The sequence below is a fragment of the Erythranthe guttata genome, chromosome 5 (assembly GCF_056151865.1).
Source record: "Erythranthe guttata isolate IM_541 chromosome 5, IM_541, whole genome shotgun sequence".
NCBI lineage: Eukaryota > Viridiplantae > Streptophyta > Magnoliopsida > Lamiales > Phrymaceae > Erythranthe > Erythranthe guttata.
Window position 1 is genome coordinate 4,959,849 of NC_142537.1, and position 19,508 is coordinate 4,979,356.

A 19,508-nucleotide genomic window follows, 5' to 3' on the forward strand; every position below is an offset into this window, starting at 1 on the left:
GGGAGCGCGCGCGCGGCATTGTCGGGGCGCGGGGCGCGCGCTTGCTGGCTGCTGGGGCGCGGGGCGCGCGATGCAGCTTGAATTGTTTTTTTTTTTTTTTTTTTTTTTTTTTTATCTTATTCTTTTTTCTTCTATTTTTTCTTCTTCTTTCTTTTTTTCATCTTTATCTGTTTTTCTTTGGTGGTTGATGTTCACCCCTTGGGATAGTCTATTTTTTGAGTTGGGAGATTATACTCGTCTCTTGAGATGTGATGTGAACCCACTTGGGGTTGAAAGGTAAGGGTGATGCCCAACCTTAGGATGGGTTAATTACCCACTATAGGATGAGGTGCTCGAGACCTATGGTCTGAGGTGGATGCACACGGTTGTGTCGTTGCTTCAGTGACAACACGAGTTAAAGTTTTCGCTGTCGTATGCTGAAGGTCCTTATTGGTTATCTGAACCGTTAGAGGAGCAAGTAGAAGTTGATATTGTTGAAGTTTCGGCGATCATACGCTGAATGTCCTCTTCGGTTATCTGAACCGTTCGAGGGGGGGCGGAAGTAGGCCCCCAGAGAGTCGATGACCCATGGCGAACGAAATATTTTGGGGGCAGATGTAAGCCCCCAGGGAGTCGATAACCCTTGGCGAGCGAAATGTTTTGGGGGCACTGTGTACCCCTAGGGAGTCGATAACCCTTGGCGAGTGAAATATTTTGGGGGCAGAGGTAAGTCCCCAGGGAGTCGATAACCCTTGGCGAGCGAAATATTTTGGGGGCAGATGTAAGTCCCCAGGGAGTCGATAACCCTTGGCGAGCGAAATATTTTGGGGGCAGATGTAAGCCCCCAGGGAGTCGATAACCCTTGGCGAACGAAATATTTTGGGGGCAGATGTAAGCCCCCAGGGAGTCGATAACCCTTGGCAAGAAAAATATTTTGGGGGCGATGTAAACCCCCAGGGAGTCGATAACCCTTGGCGAGCGAGATATTTTGGGGGCAGAGGTAAGCCCCCAGGGGGTCGATGGCGGTGGTGCCATAGGTGGCTCCACATGTGGAGCAGGTGCTAGTATCGCGTTGGGAGCATTTGCTCCCATCGTGGCGATATATTGGATCACGGCCTCTGTGGCAGCGCGAGTTGAAGCTTCTGCTATCATGCATTGAAGCGCATCCTCGGTTATTTGAACCATTCGAGGAGCAGGGAGTGGTGGATCGGCGAGTGGTGGGTCCCGAGGGGGGATCACCTGAACCTCGCGAGGCGGATCCATGGGATGGGGAGGAGGTGGCAAGCCAGAGCCTCCACGATGTGGGAGGTCGTTAGCTGTGTCATTTTCTCTCCGAGCAGACGCCTCAGGAGGATCTTGTTGGCTACGTGATCTGGTTTGCATCGTTCCCACAGACGGCGCCAAAATGATGATGCTAATTACTTAGATCACCTGAGGTGGTGTAGAAAATGAGCTGGGAGAGCAAAGCAGATCAGTAGCTTGACAACTTGATGATCCTAAGGTACCTGCGATCATAGAACACATGAACTAAGCCGGGGGTTGATCCGGCGGAAACCCCTCCGACGCTCAAGTCAGACGTGCTGATAGTGGAAATAGTCCAGAGAATACAGTTGATAGTATTACTCAGATAATAGGACGTACCTTATGGAATGAGTTAAAAGGTGTATTTATAGCTTAGTTGAGATTGTCAGGCCCAAACCTTGCTTGAAGGTGATTGGGCCTCGGTGATAGTGGTCTTCGATATTGGGCTCGTGGCCCAGTAGGTAAATAATTTGTAGGCCCATTGGGTTGGGCCAATTAGGCATATCACAGTCAAAGAAAATTGCACAAATAAAATTGTTGGAGGTACCCAAAGTCATGGAGAAATTGATTTTTTTTTTTTTCCCTCTTGAAATCAATTCTGCCGCCTCATGTTTTTTCTATATATGTTGTGAGTTTTTTTCTCTCATAAATCTGAAGTATTAATTATTTTTTTCATCACGTGTTTTGGGATGTGTGCTTTTAGCAGCTTGATTTATTAAAACAAGGCTCGCTTTTATATTACCAATTTATTTTCCTGATAATGCATCATTTATTCAAGAAGACTTCTTTCAATTCTTTTTCCAGGTTATATATTTTGTTTGTAGAACTTGATTTTTTCTAATATTTTCCTTCTATGATCTACAGATGTACTTACACTACCTATAGCACCATCTCTTCAACAAAGCTTCTTTTAACGCAATAGTTCTTGACATCTTTTCTTCATACTGCTTCGACAAAATAATTATTCCTATTACTTTCTTAATACGGAGACACCCAAAGGATCGGGTGGAGCAGCCGGAGGGGTTGAATAAGGGCCAAATTGGAGCAGCCGGCATGTCTACTATCGAAGTCCTCTTTTGTGTTCCCTGATATCTCATGACTCGGGGTGTGAGTTTCTCTTTGGATTTCTACTTTTATTAAGTATTTCTTAGTTTTGCCTTTTGATTTAGTTGTTTTCTTCGTCTTCTTCTACTTTTACTTACGTTTTTTGTTTTCTTTCTTCTCCTTTTCACCTCTTATTTTTCTTATCGCATTTTCTCTTAGCACATGAAGAATCAGTGTTTCACTCTAATATATGTGTTTATTTTCAAGAAACACAATCATGGCATTTTTGTAATGGTGATGAGTTCGGCTTCTTTCATGGTTGTACAGAATGGCAAGATTCCGTTTTGGTTTGAAGTTTTCATCTAGGTACTAATATTCTGAATGCTCACTTTTCCTGAAATTCAGGAACCAAATGGTTTCTGATGTAGAAATTCAGAGGGAACAGAACTTCAATGTAGAATTGATGGTGAGTATTTTAAATCCGTCAGTTTTAAACTTTAAACATGTTTTTTTTTCCCGATATTTAACAATAGTGTACTGAGAATCGTGGTGTATTGAGAATTAAATTTGGTGGAAATGACACATACTTTGGACTTAATTTTGTTTCTTTTACTGTGTTTTAGAATAATTCTTAAGGTTGTTTCCAAAACAGGGATGTGTTATCTTTAATCCTTTACCTGCAAACCTAATCGAGGTTTTTTAATTTTTATTCTAATAAAAATTCTCTTTTTATCTTTTTATGTGCAGTGGATGGTATTGGTTGTGTAAGTGAGGCCAAAATTACTTTTAAGCTACTTTGAAAAGTATCGAATGAGATTTTGAAGGTAAACTATTTATATTCAATTTGGATTATCTTGATTATATATTTTTGGTGAGCCCATTTGATAAAACGTAATAACGACTGCAAATACAAGAAACCCGCATTTGTGGCCTCTTCTTTTATCCAATTAGTCATCGTTTAGTTCTTTTCAACAAAATTTGATTTGAGTATTAAATTGTGAAATGATAACCATATAGTGAACAGAGGGTGTCATATGGTATAGTTTGGTGTTATTACCATCTTATGGGGCACTATAGATGAAATATTTTTTTACAAGTAGAACATAAGGTAAAACGTAAAGTAATGTCTGGTGTTGTCCTAGGGGTATCTTCGATATTGAAAAAAAAAACATGGTTCTTAGATATCCTAAAAATAAAAATAATTATAATTGTATATCGATCATGATTAAAAGTTATGTTCAAATCTTCAAGGATAAGGTTCATAACTTCCGTTGATATTTTTTCAATTTGTGTTCTGAAATAATTAGAGGACAATCATCTACAAGTCGAGTATGGTTTGTATAGCTTAATTTCTGAAGTTGAGATGTGATCTTCACCACATGAAACTCTAAATTGTTATTTTTTTTTTTGCTAAAATACGTTTCAGATGTCGGCGCATTTTAACTAGAAATTATCGTTGACTTTTGAGCTATTCAATGCAATGTTTTATCTTCAAGAGTGGGTTGAAACGATTCATCTACCACCAAAATGCTCGCTTTTGATGGTTGGTTAGGTTTGTATTGAATTTAGTTGGAGAGGGTCATAAATAAATGTTATTTGATAAAGTGAAATAAGAAGTTCGATCTACCTGGGATCCTGTTGCTCTTGCTTCATGAGATCATTAGCTCCAACCTCATTTTCCTATCACCATCATAATTTTCTTGATGTAAATAAATACATTACATGCACAGTTAATATTGGGAATAATCAATTCTTTCTTTTCATGCATGATACCTCTTCTCAGTAATTTCTAAGACAAATAGTTTCTGTTTTTTTTTTTATCAACAATCCAAATAGTAGTTGTCATATATTTTGAGTCTACGTCACTTGGTTTTGATGTTTCCGATACCTTAACCTATTGTTGAAGAATTATATGGTACTCATGTCATCGTTGGAGTTAATATGGGAGGTAAAGATGTAATTCATATGAGTATCATTATTGATTAAGCGTTTTGGACGAAATAGTTTCGTAGCATCCGTATGCATTGTTGCCAAACAAGACAAGAGGAATCCGAGTGTTTCCTTTGTTTTCGTTGAATACTTTCGGAAACAATACAAGGGAAAGTATCCCAACAACAAATTTGCTACCGGACTATGAATTCTTATATTTTTGTACGTAAAAGATTTTTATTTTCTAACATTTGGTCTTAACATTCTTTTTCAATATGCCATTTTCTCATATCATGTATGTAAATCATTATTTTTCTCATTTTTTAAATGTCTCCCGTGCATCGCACTGATGCCGAATTTTGAACAAAATATCGACACACAAATGTCGAAAAAAATGCAAATAATCGACAACAACTTACTGTCGAAATTTAGTGAAAATTTTGACACCAATGTGTCGAAATTTTACAAAAAAATCGACAAGTACAGGTCGATATTTTTAAAACCACAATTTCTTCAACAATGGTGATGGAATCTAACCCTAAAATCGTACCCTATGTTCTAAATGGACTTGTGGCGACTGTCGACTGCAACGGCGACGGCGCGCCGGCGAATCTGCAAATGGTTCTCTTCTTCCCTCCTTCCCGTTCTTCAATTGTGTTGGGTTTCTTTTTTTTTTTTTTTTTTTTTTTTTTTAATTTGGTCTTGCAAGAGTAATTAGTGTAATTATTTTTTATTTTGTTTATATTTTACTAAGGTCATTATAGTCTTTTTACACTTAATTTGGTATAAAATTTTATTTAGTCTTGCTCTAAGTAAATTTTGGATTGCATATAGTCGCTGCCTTTAGTTTACTGTATTTTCTTATTACTTCATCTTCAAAAGATAATCATATCTATTGTCGTGTAGTGGTTATATATTTTATTTATAATATGTTTATTATAAAAATATTCTTGATTATATCAAACATATACCAATAAAAGTAAGATGTGTAAATAGATCGACTCATCAAGATCTCATTCAAATATTACGTTGGATAAATTTAAGACAGTCCATAATAGTATTAGGAGTAGAATTCGGAACAGAATTTCCAAATTTTATCGATTTTGATCCGAAAAAAATCCTAATTTCAAACCTTTTTTTTAAATAGTAGTGTGCTAGCTAGCCGATAAAAATATTTTTTCGATTTGTGGTTGCTCTAATCATGATGCTTTTTTTTTTTTTTTATACGTCTCTTTTTGGATGTTATCCGTGCATCGCACGGGAAGACATACTAGTTTGTTTAAAATAAAGGGTGTGCACCTACACACCCTAGACCATAGCCAGATCCGCCACTACAAGTATCGTAATTATACTATCCTAAATTTTACCTAGACGATCGAAAAAATGATGGGAGAAATGATGATTAAAAGAAACAAACAATAAAAACAACGATCCGCTAGGAAAAACGAGGAATTCCGACTTGTGATGGTTTCTAACGTAAAATCCACCAATGTACTATCGATAAAGATCTACAAAGCCGAATCTAATCTCAATTCTATATTTGCTAACCCCAGACACTAAAATATCCTAAGTCCCGTCTCTAGTGTAGTTAGAGTCTACCCATGGTTCCGAAATCTCCGTTAAAAACCTGATATTAAGAGAGCATTTAGGTCACGTCCTTAAGGGCTACCCGATGTGCATCACGTCTCCGTTTTTCACAACCCGAGCTATGGTTTTTCTAAAATCAAACGAGAAATCCTCTCTCGAGTTCATTCCCATTTATAATCAGTTCAAATGTTGGACAAACAATCGAAAGCATTTAATACAGGAAAACATAAACAGAATCAAAGAACGACAAATAGATCATAGGCCTGGATATCAAAATCAACATATATAAGGTTTCATTCCCTTATAAGAAAATGTTGAGTTCATTACAAATATAGCATCAAAATGCAGAACACGAGAAATCATAAACTAAACGTGAAGAAAAAGCTTATAAAAAACCCGAGTCGAAACCCTCGTTCAAGCTTCCAGCGAAGAACTGGCGAAAATCGAAAAACAATCGAAGAGAACTCGTGAAAACCGAAGAACAATCAAAGAGGAAGTCGAGAGAGTCTTACAGATAAAATAAGCTGACAAAATCTTATTTACTTATACTTGTGCAATCCACTAAATCGTTGATTGTCATTTGCTCCATATGAAATAAATCATTAGGAATAATCATATATTTCTTTTTTTCGGGAACATTGCCCTCCAAAATTGAAGTACATTGCGTTATAATATCCTAGACTCCCATTCTTGGAATAATCATTGTTGCCATCATTTTTTTTATATTGTTTTTTTATTTAATGTTTTTAACGCGTATTCGGTCCTCCGAGAGAATGAAATCCTTGTTTCACCACCGATTGAGCAAGCTAATTGGGACAAACTCAATTTGCAAAGTGGTAGTAGAGAAAATCGAACCCAAATATTTAGACACGTGCTCTCCTTACTTCTTGAGGGCATTTAAAATTCTTTTCGGGGTCATTACAAATAAGCCCATCAATGGGTACTTATTCATAAAGAGATCCAGACAAAAAATTCATTTACAAATAAGTCCACACATGGTCCACATTTTTGTAAAAGATTAAAATAGGCCCTCATACTTTAATATGCTCCAATTTCATCCTTAATTAAATTTAACCTCAATTTGACCACAAATTGCACAAACTTCGGCGTTGACTTTTCGATTTTTTTTTTTTTTTCTTCCGGATTTTTTCTCCGGTGTCCGGCGTTGATTTTTTTTTTTTCTTTCTGTAACATTTTTTTTCGTTTAAACAACAATAATGTTGTGATTGACAGTAATATTACCTATATTACTGTTAAACACAGTAAAATTAACTAAATTACAGTTTAACACAGTTCTATTGCTATATTAATCTCTAGCACATTAATGTTAACACAACAAAACTCATTATTATTGTGTAATGGAGTAATATTACTATGTTGACCGTTCAACAAATGTAAACATAACAAAAAACCAAAAGAATTAATATTACTGCGAGTGACAATAATATTATTACATTATTCCGTGAATAACTCAAACAAACAAAAAAATTCAAACAAAATAATAATATTGATGTGGTAGACAGCAATATTACTATAACAACAGTAATATTACCGTCAATCACAGTAATATTATTATGTTTACAATAATATTACAATAATAGACAGTAATATTATTACGTTACTCCGTGAATAACTCAAACAAAACAAAAAAACCCCAAAAAAAATAATAATATTGATGTTGTTGATAGTAATATTATTGTGCTTATAGTTATTTTACTGTTAACGACAGTAATATAATTACGTTGAATTGTCAACAAATCAAACAAAATAAAAAACATAACAAAAAATAAAAAAATAATAATATTACGTGAATTTACTGTCAACGACAGAACAATTACATAAATGTATTGTCAACGGCAGTACAATTACGTTAATTAACTGTCATTGACAGTATAATTACGTTAATTTACTGTCAGTGACAGCACAATTACAGTCAAAGTTTAGCGGCGGACGTAAAAAAAATCAAAAAAAAATAAATAAAAAAGAATACTAAAAAAAGTCAACGTCGGAGACCGGTGGCGGAAAAAAACTGCCCAGAAAAAAAATCGAAAAGTCAACGCCGGAGTCTGGCGGCAAAAAAAAAATTTAGAAAAAAAAAGTCAAAATTGGATTTTGTGGTCAAAATTGGATTTTTGTGGACAAAATTGATTAAATTGGGGTTACAATTAAGAATTGGGTATAAAGGATTTGTGGTAATATTGTCCTATACATGAATGTTTCCTTTATTTATAATAAATATTAAAGGGATGGACTTATTGGTGAAAAAGATATAACCCCTAAATCTAGAATAATAAAGATGCTTCGTTGGGGACTTGTGCACAAAAACTCTTTTCTTTTCTTGTTACATTGAAGACAAATTAAAGAATATGTCAACCCACTCATAAAGTGTATAGCAATATATGTGATAATTTCTATATCCCGTAAGAATTTATGAAAATAAAACCAATAAGCTAAGGTTCTCTATCAATTTATTTTTCTGGTGGCCATTTTAAAGTCACATCAATATAAACTAGTGTAAAAAGTAAAGACCAACAGAATAAGCCAATATTTAAACAAATCATGACCACCAAATTTGATACATCAACATAAACTAGTGTAAAAAATAAAGACCAATAGAATAAGCCAATATTTAAACAAATCATGACCACCAAATTTGATCGTGTCAACACGACCAAATATCTATTTAATTCTACAAAACAAAATAATATAAAATGGGTTATTTGATAAAATCTCTTATTCAATTTTAATTTCAATAAAGTGATAAAGTTAATTATCATATTACGCATAACCCCTTTAAATGTGACCAAAACTGTCCTAGCGTACTTCTTTCTCTAAGGACGCTCACATTGCCTTATTAACTTTGATTGCACTATACATATATTATAAAGTGAATCATGTAGAATATTTAATACAGTTAAACCTTTATAAATTAATACAGTTGTGATCCGGAAAATTATATTAATTTAGTGAATTATTAAATTATCGAGTTAATAATTTAACGCATTTTCACCAAGTCGGGATTATGAGAAACTATTATTTAATCGATGTTATTAATTTATCGAGGTTCTACTGTATGTGGTGTTGGAAATTTTATTTATTAAAATAAAATTATTTTTTGAATGGAAATTAAAAAAGGTTTTTAGGCACCTATTTAATCAAATAGGTATGACAATATGAAGAGGTGTGGCCACACCTTTTCATTTATTTAATTTCCTAAGGGTTGTGTTTATTACTCACAACCATTGGAAACCTATAAATAAAAAGCTCCACATGTTTGATGACAACACCATAAAAATCAATTCAATTCCATAATTTTGTTCTATGGAATTCTTCTTTCTTTAGCCCGAAAATATTCTTCGTATAATTTCTTCCGTATTCGATTCGAGAGTTTGAGACACAAAGTAACGTTCGTTGTTTGAGTGCTCATATGCCGAGTTAGCCGTTGTATCTTGGGAGACCATTGTCAAATAACCATAAGCACCGTAGCGGGGCAATATCGTCTTAAGGAAAGAGTATTCTTGCATCGGCTAATCTTTTCATATTTTCACTAATTAATTTGTTCGACCATTTTACTAAATTCACTACCCATTTTATATACCGGGAACAACATGTGGTTCCGACACAAAAAGTCGGAATGGGTCCATGCATATATCTGTTGATTGTAATACCTATACGCAAGTGCACGTATCGTACAAGTAATATAGTGGACAATTAAGTCCGGATATCGAACCCACAGAGAATATTTAATTACTTAATCCTAGACGCTAAATTCTAGCAATTACTATCAAGCCCACCCTACACGGTTGACTTTAGAGAGAATTAACTAAATTAAAAGGCAAACAAAAACAAGAAAGCAATTTAAAACGAAAATTTAATAAAGGTAAGCAAGCCTAGGATTTTATTCTTCCCTCTATGTGATTATTACTCCCCCAATTCCTTCAGTTATGCAAGCAATTAACCCGGATTAATAACCTGAGATGCTAAATTAATCATAACCCGCTTCCGCGTGTATTACAATTCTAATACTCTAGATTCAATTACTGTATTCCTACGCAATTAATTCTAGAACACAACATTAAGCACAAATCTCAATAATGGCTACCTAAGAGATTAACTATATTCATATGTTAATACCACAAAAGCTCTTCTACCACAGTTCTAATTATTAACCCGATCTTCCGATTCATGCAAATAACAATAACATAAAAGCACATAAAGTGGCCAGTTTCATGAACTTAATAAAACAAGTAGAAGAAATAATCCGGAATTAAAACTTGCATAAAATCATAGAAAAGGGTTCATAAATCCCACATAGGGTTCAAAATAAAATCCTAAAAATAAGAAAATTAGCTACTCACGATTGAAACAAAAACGCAAATAAAATAAATCATAGACGATAAATCTATGCTTGGAGTCTTCGAATTCTTCGTCTTCCTTATTGCTTTGTTGCTCTTGAAATTGCGTAAAAGATCGATCTCAATTGTGCGCTTGGCTTGGTCTTATTTTGGGTGAAAAACTTGGGGAAGAAGGTAGTTTCCTTGTGCAATTAGGATTCCTTTACTACGCCTTTTCGTAATCTCGGACGGCCGTCCCGAATTTTCGACTAAAACTCGGACAGCCGTCTCCAAACCAGAGACCATTTCTGCTTCTCCGACGGTCGTCCCAATTTTAAATGTAAATCTGGGACGGCCGTCCCGGGCTAATTTCTTCAGATTTTTGATTTCTTCACTTTTGGCCCATATTTTCTCCAAAATTACAGTTTTGACCCCATACTTTTCCAATTCTTCAATTTGTATCTAAAATACAATAAATCAACTTTTTAAGCACCAATTATCGTTAAAACACACCAAAAGCTCAAATAAATAGGTACGATAAAGTGTAAAAATATACACTTAACAATATCCCACGCAATTCTTCTTTCCACACTAGCTTTCTTCTTAGGTACAACCGAAGGTACTTCGGTCACGAACATCGCCAAATTAATGGTGGTGATGTAAGTTTTGTTGCCAACGTTTGAAGTCGATTCCTTTGAACTTCTTCGTTTTTTCTCCATGAGCGTCGTCGGGTGGATATGCTGTTGGACAGAACAACGACTGAACAATAGGTGGCGAAATGGGTGGATGGCAGAACTCCATTCGGTGGTGGGACAGGTGGAGATAGCACTCTATTCAGCGACGGAACACCGTTATAAGGTGAAATGACATTCGGTCGAAGAACAACGTCCGGTGGTTGAATTTTGCCTGGATTTGGAGCAGTGGTTGGTGGCAGCGGAACTCCATTGATGTTATCATCGGACATCTGCAGATTTCCGAAACGAAATTTTCGTCTTAAGAATGTTATTCAAAATCTGTTGGAAATGGATTTGCCGAGGCAAGATGTCTTTGCCTTTAAGACGAAATTTACCCGCTACGGTGTTTACGATTTTAATAGAAAATGTCTCCCAGGATACAACGGCAAAAACATGGAATATGACCACTCTAAATTCCAAGTATGACGAGCAGTACTTTGTGTAGAAACTTTTCAAGAGAATCTCAGAAAATGTAGGCTAGAAATGTCGAATAAGAAACAAGGCTTTCAGATTGAAGTAAAGAGTTATGGGAAAACTAGTGTCTATTAATTTTTAAAACTTGAAAAGTAGTGTTGCTTGGAGAAAAAGGTTCCGTTCGCCCAACTTTTAATCTATGATTTTGCAGTTATTATATATAGATCAATTGTGGAAAACTACATTGTGCATTTCGCCACGCATAGGTTCTACAAAACCGTAGCACCTCACAATTTGAGTTTTTAATTGCGGTGTTTGAGTTATCTTGAATGTATTCTATCAATATAATCGAACATACCCCGTCTAACTCCTACTGTTTAATCAATTATAACAAATAACAATCGACGGCTTAATTATAACAATCGAACTAGTCTTAGTGTGATGATGAAAGTTTTCATTTACAACGGTTCCAAAAATCTTAAAATAATTCCAACATTCAAAACTAGTAAAGGAAAGTAAATAAATATAGTTGGAAATATTTAAGCAATGCAATTTGCAATCTTTTATTACAATTGTGCTCATAATCTACTGATTATGAAAAAAGGGTAATATATATAACATTTAATTAATTATTTTTTGTGTAGATATTATTTTAATGACAATTTCTCAGTATGCACAAATTAAATCCAATAGTTATTAAACTTATGAGGGATAATAACAATTTTGGTCCCCCAAGTTTGCACGTTTTTCACTTTTGGTCCCCCATTTATTGCCGTCAACAAAATACACACTAATGTTGCCACATTTTAACACATTTGGTCCCTCCGTCTGTTTGACCGTCAAGAAGTAACGGTCAACAGTTGAATTAGGGCTAAAATTTGGGATTTTTCATAAATATAAATTGCACTCAGACCCCTGCATTCCTATAAAATATTCTAAAAACCCCTAAAATTTTATTCAACCCTAATTTAACCTCAATTTCATCATTTAATCAATTTTGACAAACGACCTCGATTTTTACCAGCATTTCCGCTGACCGTTGACCGACGTTGTTTTTTCTTTTTTACTTTTTTTTCGGCATTGACTTTTTTATTTAATATTGATTTTGACGCCGTTCACCGACATTGTATTCTAGGTTAACAATGTTGACTTTTTTAATTTTTCTTGATTTTTTATGAACTTTTTATTGTGATTTTTTTTTCTGATCAACACAATTACCATAGAACACAATAATAATACTATATTAATATCTAGTATCATAATATTAAAATTACAAACTTCTAATAAAGTTTTTATCTAAAATTCTAGGGCCTAACTACAATTTAAAAAAATTCTAAAATCCATAATTTGTTCCCCTCAATTTTTTCTTCGTGGAACCGCCAGTGCATCCCAAATTTCTTCCCAAAAAATATGAAGAAGATGAATTAGGCATGTGCGGAGTAATTTGGAATGAGATAACAACTCTAGTACAACGGTTTTTGGGGCTAACACTGGCCGTTAATTTTTATCTTTTTTTTTGTCTTAAATTTTTTCCGTTATTGAGAAGCATTGACTTTTTCCTTTTTTCTTTATTTTGACCTTGTTTATGATATTTTTTTCTTGCCGATTATCAGCTTTGAATTTTTTTTAAATTATATTTTTCCATTACTCAACAATTTAAATAAAAATAAAATTAAAATCAAGAGAAAACTGTCAACGTTGTTAACCCGACATTCAACATCGGTCAACAGCGGCAAAAAAAGATCAATCGAAAAAAGAGTCAACCGAGTTAAAAGAAAAGCCAACGTCGGATTACCCAATTTTGAAAAATCGGGGTCATTGGTTAAGTTAGTTAATTGATGAAATTGGGGTTAAATTATGGTTCGATAAAATTTTAGAGGTTTTTAGAATATTTTGAAATAATACAGGGGTCTTATTGCAATTTTCTCAAAGAAAAACCCCAAATTCAACCCTTGACCGTTACTACTTAACGGTCAAACAGCCGGAGGGACTAAATGTGTTAAAATGTGAAAACATTAATGTGTATTTTGTTGACGACGGTAAATGGGGGACCAAAAATGAAAAACGTGCAAACTTGGGGGACCAAAACTGTAATTATCCCAACTTATGATTTTTTTTAAAAACAAAAATCAAAAAAAGAATCAATGATGACGTAATCCACCCACATCTTTACTATAAATTATTCACCCTTCGTCTTCTTTCTCTTCTAACATAACCAAAAAGAAAAATACAAAAAACACTTAATTTGGAGCGCTATAATATTATTAATATACATATAATGGCGAATGCAGTTTCAGTAGTTCAGAAAGCTTGTGCTGCATGCAAACACCAACGCAGAAGATGCGATGCAAACTGCGAACTCGCCAAATATTTTCCGGCGGAAAAAGCTGACGATTTTGAAGACGTGTACCACCTTTACGGCATGCAAAACACGTTAAAAATACTTAAATCTGTTGAAGAAGAAGAAAGAGATAAAACGATTGAGAGCCTTATTATGGAGGCGAAGATGCGATTGGAATATCCCGTGCATGGCCACTTTTCGGTTGCGAGAAAGCTTAGTATTGAGATTGACAAGGCAGAGAAAGAGCTTGAATTTGTCCGCAGACAAATCCAGCTCTTTAGAGGATCGGATAACCGGGCCGGCCCGTCAACCTGCCGTGAAGGGCAGCCCGGTCAACCGTGAATGCGTTCAAAAAAAAAAATTATATTAGACATAGGTTGCTCGGACGAGTATTTATAGTGGGTAGGACGATTATGTATTAATGCATTTTTGTAATGCAAAATCTTCGGTTGAGACATTTACATTAATCGACTTACGTCACGCGTTTAATTTAATTGAAAGGTTTTTTCCTTTTTCATTGAATCCGATATGCTATTTATTATTTTATTTTTCGTGGTTGACGTGCTGTTTTATTCGTGACATATTCAATAATTTCCAATGAAATTCTTTTACAATTAGGTGTGTAGACACATGCATACGTAAATTGTTGAGGAATAGCTGATAATCAAGCCCCCTGAATTTCTTTATGTTATTTTTTATTTAAAGTTTTTATTGCGATTTCGACCCCCGTAAATGATGAAATCATGGTTTTGCCACTGACTGAGTAAGCTATTTGCGACAAACTCTATTTACAAAGTGTTAGGACAGAAAATCGAACATAAATATTTAGACGCCATGCTCTCCTTACTTTTTGAGGGCATTTGAAATTCTCTTCTTGTTACATTTAAGATAAATTAAAGAATATGGGAACGCACTCATTATAAAGACTATAGAAATATATATATATATATATATATATATATATATATATATATATATATATATATATATATATATATATATATATATATATATATATATATATATATATATATATATGATAATATCCATTTCCCGTAACTATTTGTGAAAATAAAACCAATAAGCTAAGGCCTCTATCAATTTCTTTTTTCTAGTGACCATTTTAAGTCCACATCTTTGAAGCATCTATCCATTTGAAAATCACATCAGCATAGACTAGTGTAAAAAAAAAAAAAAACCAATAGAATAAGCCAACATTTAAACAAATCATGACCACCAAATTTGATCGTGTTAACACGACCAAATATATATTTATTAATTCCAAATAGGAAAATAATATGAAAGGGATGTTTGATAAAATCTCTTGTTGAATTTTAATTCAATAAAGTGATAAATCCAAAGGTAAATCCCTAAATAGGTATAAACCTTTTTAAATGCAGAATATTAAAATCGTCATATTGTACTTTGTCTCTAAGGACTTGTACATTTTTTTAGCGGTCGTGATTGCGCTATACACATTGTAAAGTGAATTGGATACACGTGAAACTTACATGTGGATAACCGCAAGTGTACAATATCGCTTTTTGTAGAATAGTTAATTTCAGATATTGATCCACAGAATTAAGTTTCTACATTTACCAAGTATCGTATTTATACTATCCTAAAGTTTACCTAGAAGATCGAAAAATGATGGGAGAAATGAAGCTTAAAAGAAACAAAAAATAAAAACAACGATCCTCCAGGAAAAACGAGGAATTCCGACAAGTGATGGTTTCGAGGGTAAAATCCACCAATGTACTATCGATAAAGATCTACAAATCCGAATCTAATGTCAATTCTATATTCGCTAGCCCAGACACTAAAATATCTCAAGTCCCGTCTCTAGTGTAGTTATAGTCTATCCACAGTTCTGAAATCCCCGTTCAGAACCTGATATTAAGAGAGAATTTAGGTCAAGACCTTAAGGGCTACCCGATGTGCATCACGTCTCCATTTCCACCACCGAGCTATGTTTTTCCTAAAATCAAACGAGAAATCCTCTCTCGAGTTCATTCCCATTTACAATCAATTCAACTGTTGGACAAACAATCGAAAGCATTTAATACATGAAAATTTAAACAAAATCAAAGAACATTAAATAGATCACAGGTCTGGATACAAAATCAATATATACAAGGTTTCATTCCCCTAGAAGAAAATTCTCAGTTCATTACAAACATAGCATCAAAATGAAGAACACGAGAAATCATAAACTAAACGTAAAGAAAAGGCTTATGAAAAACCATCGTCGGAATCCTCGTCGAAGCTTCCAGCGAAGAACTGGTGAAAACCGAAGAACAATCGAAGAGAACTGGCGAAAACCGAACGACAAATAGATCACAGTCCTGGATACAAAATCAATATATATATCTATATATATATATATATATATATATATATATATATATATATATATATATATATATATATATATATATATATATATATATAAGGTTTCATTCCCCTAGAAGAAAATACCCAGTTCATTACAAATATAGCATCAAAATGAAGAACTGGCGAAAACCGAAGAACAATCGAAGAGAACTCCAGAAAACCGAAGAGCAATCAAAGAGGAAGCCGAGAGAGTCTTACAGTTGAAAATTGACCTTCTATTCATAGTAAGAAATCATGGAACAAATATGTGGTTCTTGTGCCCATATCGCGATCGCAACCGTGGCGGCGGTTAGACACGGCCACGAGTCGGGTCGGGTCCGGGCCGGTGGTCGGGACTGGGTGCAAAATTTTGAACTTTATTCAAAATACTTTGGATGGGATTCGAACTCAGGTTCCTCAAACATAAATGACAATCCAAACCAGTGAGACAAGGCAAATATTTTGCTAAATTACTTGCCAGAAATATATATATAACGTAAATAAAAAGTGTAAAATGATTTTAATAAATAATGTTAAATAGATTATTAATTATCATATTCATTATTATTAAATAATTTTAATTCAATTATTAACAATATAATATTAAATTTTTTTACAGAACTTGAGCTTAATCCATTTAAATCGTATGATTCGATTCAAATGTTTGAATAAAATGTAAAGTAAGAAAATGATTAAATCATATGATCTACGATTTATTTCTTACGACTTTTACAAATTAAATCAATTTTAAAAGAGAAATCACATCATAATATTTTGATTAAATTCTAGTTTTATTTTTGTGAAAATAAACATCATTTATATTTTTAAATAATTATCTTATGATAAAATAATCAATAATTTTTTAAGTTTTTGTCAATAATTGAGGTTAATTGATCTAAATTAATTGAAATGAATTATAATCTATTTTTTTTTTAAATAAACATCTTATTTTATTTTTCATTCGAGTTTCTCACTCGATTTTTTCACACTATCAATACTAATGACATAAGTGAGTTTGTATTAAGTTAACGCATTTGTTTATATATTGAAGGATGTCACAAACTGAGAGACGAAGATTGAAGACTCATACTAATGAGGTTAGTTCAGTAAATATTGTGATGCAGGAGTTAATTTCCGTAACAATTTCAAGTCTACTTCATTTTCATCGCGAAAGTCGCAAATTCATCTAAATTACTTTTTTCCATCAAAATGAGCACCAACTGAAGATAAGTGATAGCCTTCAAATGCCTCCCATCCGGATGTTTGTTGAGTCCGGAGCGTTTTGCATTGTCAATTATTTTGTTGTATGCATCTTTGTCGTAATATGGGAGTGCATTTTCGTCCGCTGCATCTAATCCGACCGCCCAACCCATGTTTAACACCTACATTAGTATTACATTTAAATAAATTAATCAATTATTTTTCATAAACATATACACACTTTTAATATAGTAACTAACAAATAATATTACCTGCCATAGAAGGCACTCCAGATCGGAGGCTCCATCACCCTCTTTCTCCTCAATTACGAGTTCTATACATGTAAAAGTTGTCAATGAAGTAGCTGAGTCTAAACCAACTGCGTAGGCCACCCTATGAAATTATCATTTGCCAAAGACAATCATTAAACTAGTTAGCTTTTGGGATTGCAAAAATAGCACGGTATGTCTTTTTGTTTACCAAACATGTGTTCTTGCTATAGAGATTTAACCATTTGTAAAGTAAGTTTAATTTATTTAATTTCATACAAAGTAATGTCTATGATAAGTATCTAACTGTAATTTGTCAAAAACAAAATTTCGAGAATGAAATAACAAGATCACCCAACTTGACTCCAAACAAACATACAAATTTAAATCACGAGTTTGCACCATTGTTAGAATCACACGTAACATTTTTGTTTTTAACTTCTAAAGTATGTCTGTCATACATCTTGAATGTTATACATAGAAGTAAATTGACTTTCATGATATTCTAGAAGTTTTTTTTATGGTCACAATGAAATCATTGACGATCGAGTAAAAGATTTAGCTTTCGTTCTCGTTAGAGAAGTTCATATATCGCCACAGTACAATGTGGATAGGTACAAATTTCACACAAAAATATATGGTTCAAACAAAGAAACCAAAAACAATGAAGTTTGCATTAAAGGAACAAATTATGAAAAGCTTGAAGCGACTATTATGACACACTGATTGATATCATTGAATTATAATATTATAATCCTCTCTCAAAAGAACAATTGTAGTACTATTTAAGTGTAATTTGTTTGAGATCACTACTGTTCGAGATTGGATAGTACGTAAGCGATATGGTTTAGTTATTAACTTCAAAAGAAAATTTATGAAGTATGAACCTTTCATCTTGCCTTCTCAAGTCCAACAAGCGTACTTTATTGAATACCTAGAGAACATGTAGAGTTGATCGGAGAGATGTATGTAAAATAAATGTTAGAAATTCAATTGATGATGATGATGATGATGATGATGATGATGATGATGATGATGATGATGATGATGATGATGATGATGATGATGATGATGATGATAGGCACATTACAAATAAGTCCATTATGGGATACGTATTCATAAACGGGTCTAGGCAAAAAAATATTATACAAACAAGTCCAGATATTATCTAGTAGTGTGTACAAGACTATAATACCCCTCACATTTTAATATGCTCCAATTTAATCATTTTATTCAATTTAATCTCAATTTAACCCCAAATTTCACAAATTATTCAATTTTCACCCAAAACTCAATTTTGGTCAATTTCGCCCGTCGTCGCCGATCAACCGATAGTCTTAGGCGCTGATCTTTTTCTTTTTTCTCCTGTGTTTTCCGCCGGTCTCCGGTGTTGACTTTTTCAATTTTTTTTCTTTTTCTTTTTTCAGCCACTGATCTCTGACGGCGTTGACTTTTTTTTTGACTTTTTTTTCATCGTATTTTTGCCCATTTAAACATGTTGTGGTTGACCGTGATATTAACTATATTACTGTTTAACAAAATAATATTAACTATACTACAGTTGAACATATTAATATTGTTATATTACTCTCTATCACAGTAATATTAACACAACAAAAATCACTATTATTGTGTAACATAGCAATATTAATATGTTGACCGTTCAACAATGCATAATAAAAATCCAAAAGAATTAATATTGATGTAGTTGATAGTAATATTACCAATGTTTTGAAAACCGGACCGGACATCGACCCGGCCAAGCTACCGGGTCACGGTTGAACCGGTTCAACCGGGGTCCAACCGGATTTCTTATTTTTTTTTATATATAATTATTTTATTAATTTAATACCTCAAATATAATATACTTTATATTTTTATATTTGCTTCCACTTTAATCTAGTTCGACCTTTTTTATAAAAAAATAATTTAAAATTATTACTTTTCTTCTCCCTACTCTCTCTCTCCTTCCCTCTCTCTCTCACTTCTTACTTCCAACTTC

At 33.6% G+C, this 19,508-nt stretch overlaps 2 protein-coding genes across 2 annotated transcripts; one reads left to right on the plus strand and one right to left on the minus strand.

Annotated features, from left to right (window-relative positions):
* The first annotated feature begins 13,601 nt into the window (after positions 1-13,601).
* LOC105964563 (LOB domain-containing protein 27) lies at positions 13,602-14,006 on the plus strand. The gene has a single exon (XM_012989073.1). It carries the CDS (start codon positions 13,602-13,604, stop codon positions 14,004-14,006), a length of 405 nt encoding a protein of 134 aa, XP_012844527.1.
* Positions 14,007-17,188: 3,182 nt separating this feature from the next.
* On the minus strand, positions 17,189-17,911 carry LOC148770480 (beta-amylase 2, chloroplastic-like). Its single transcript, XM_088818324.1, has 3 exons — positions 17,886-17,911; positions 17,510-17,630; positions 17,189-17,419 (listed from the first exon to the last, which is right to left on the minus strand). Exons 1-3 carry the CDS (start codon positions 17,909-17,911, stop codon positions 17,189-17,191), a joined length of 378 nt encoding a protein of 125 aa, XP_088674450.1.
* Positions 17,912-19,508: the final 1,597 nt, after the last annotated feature.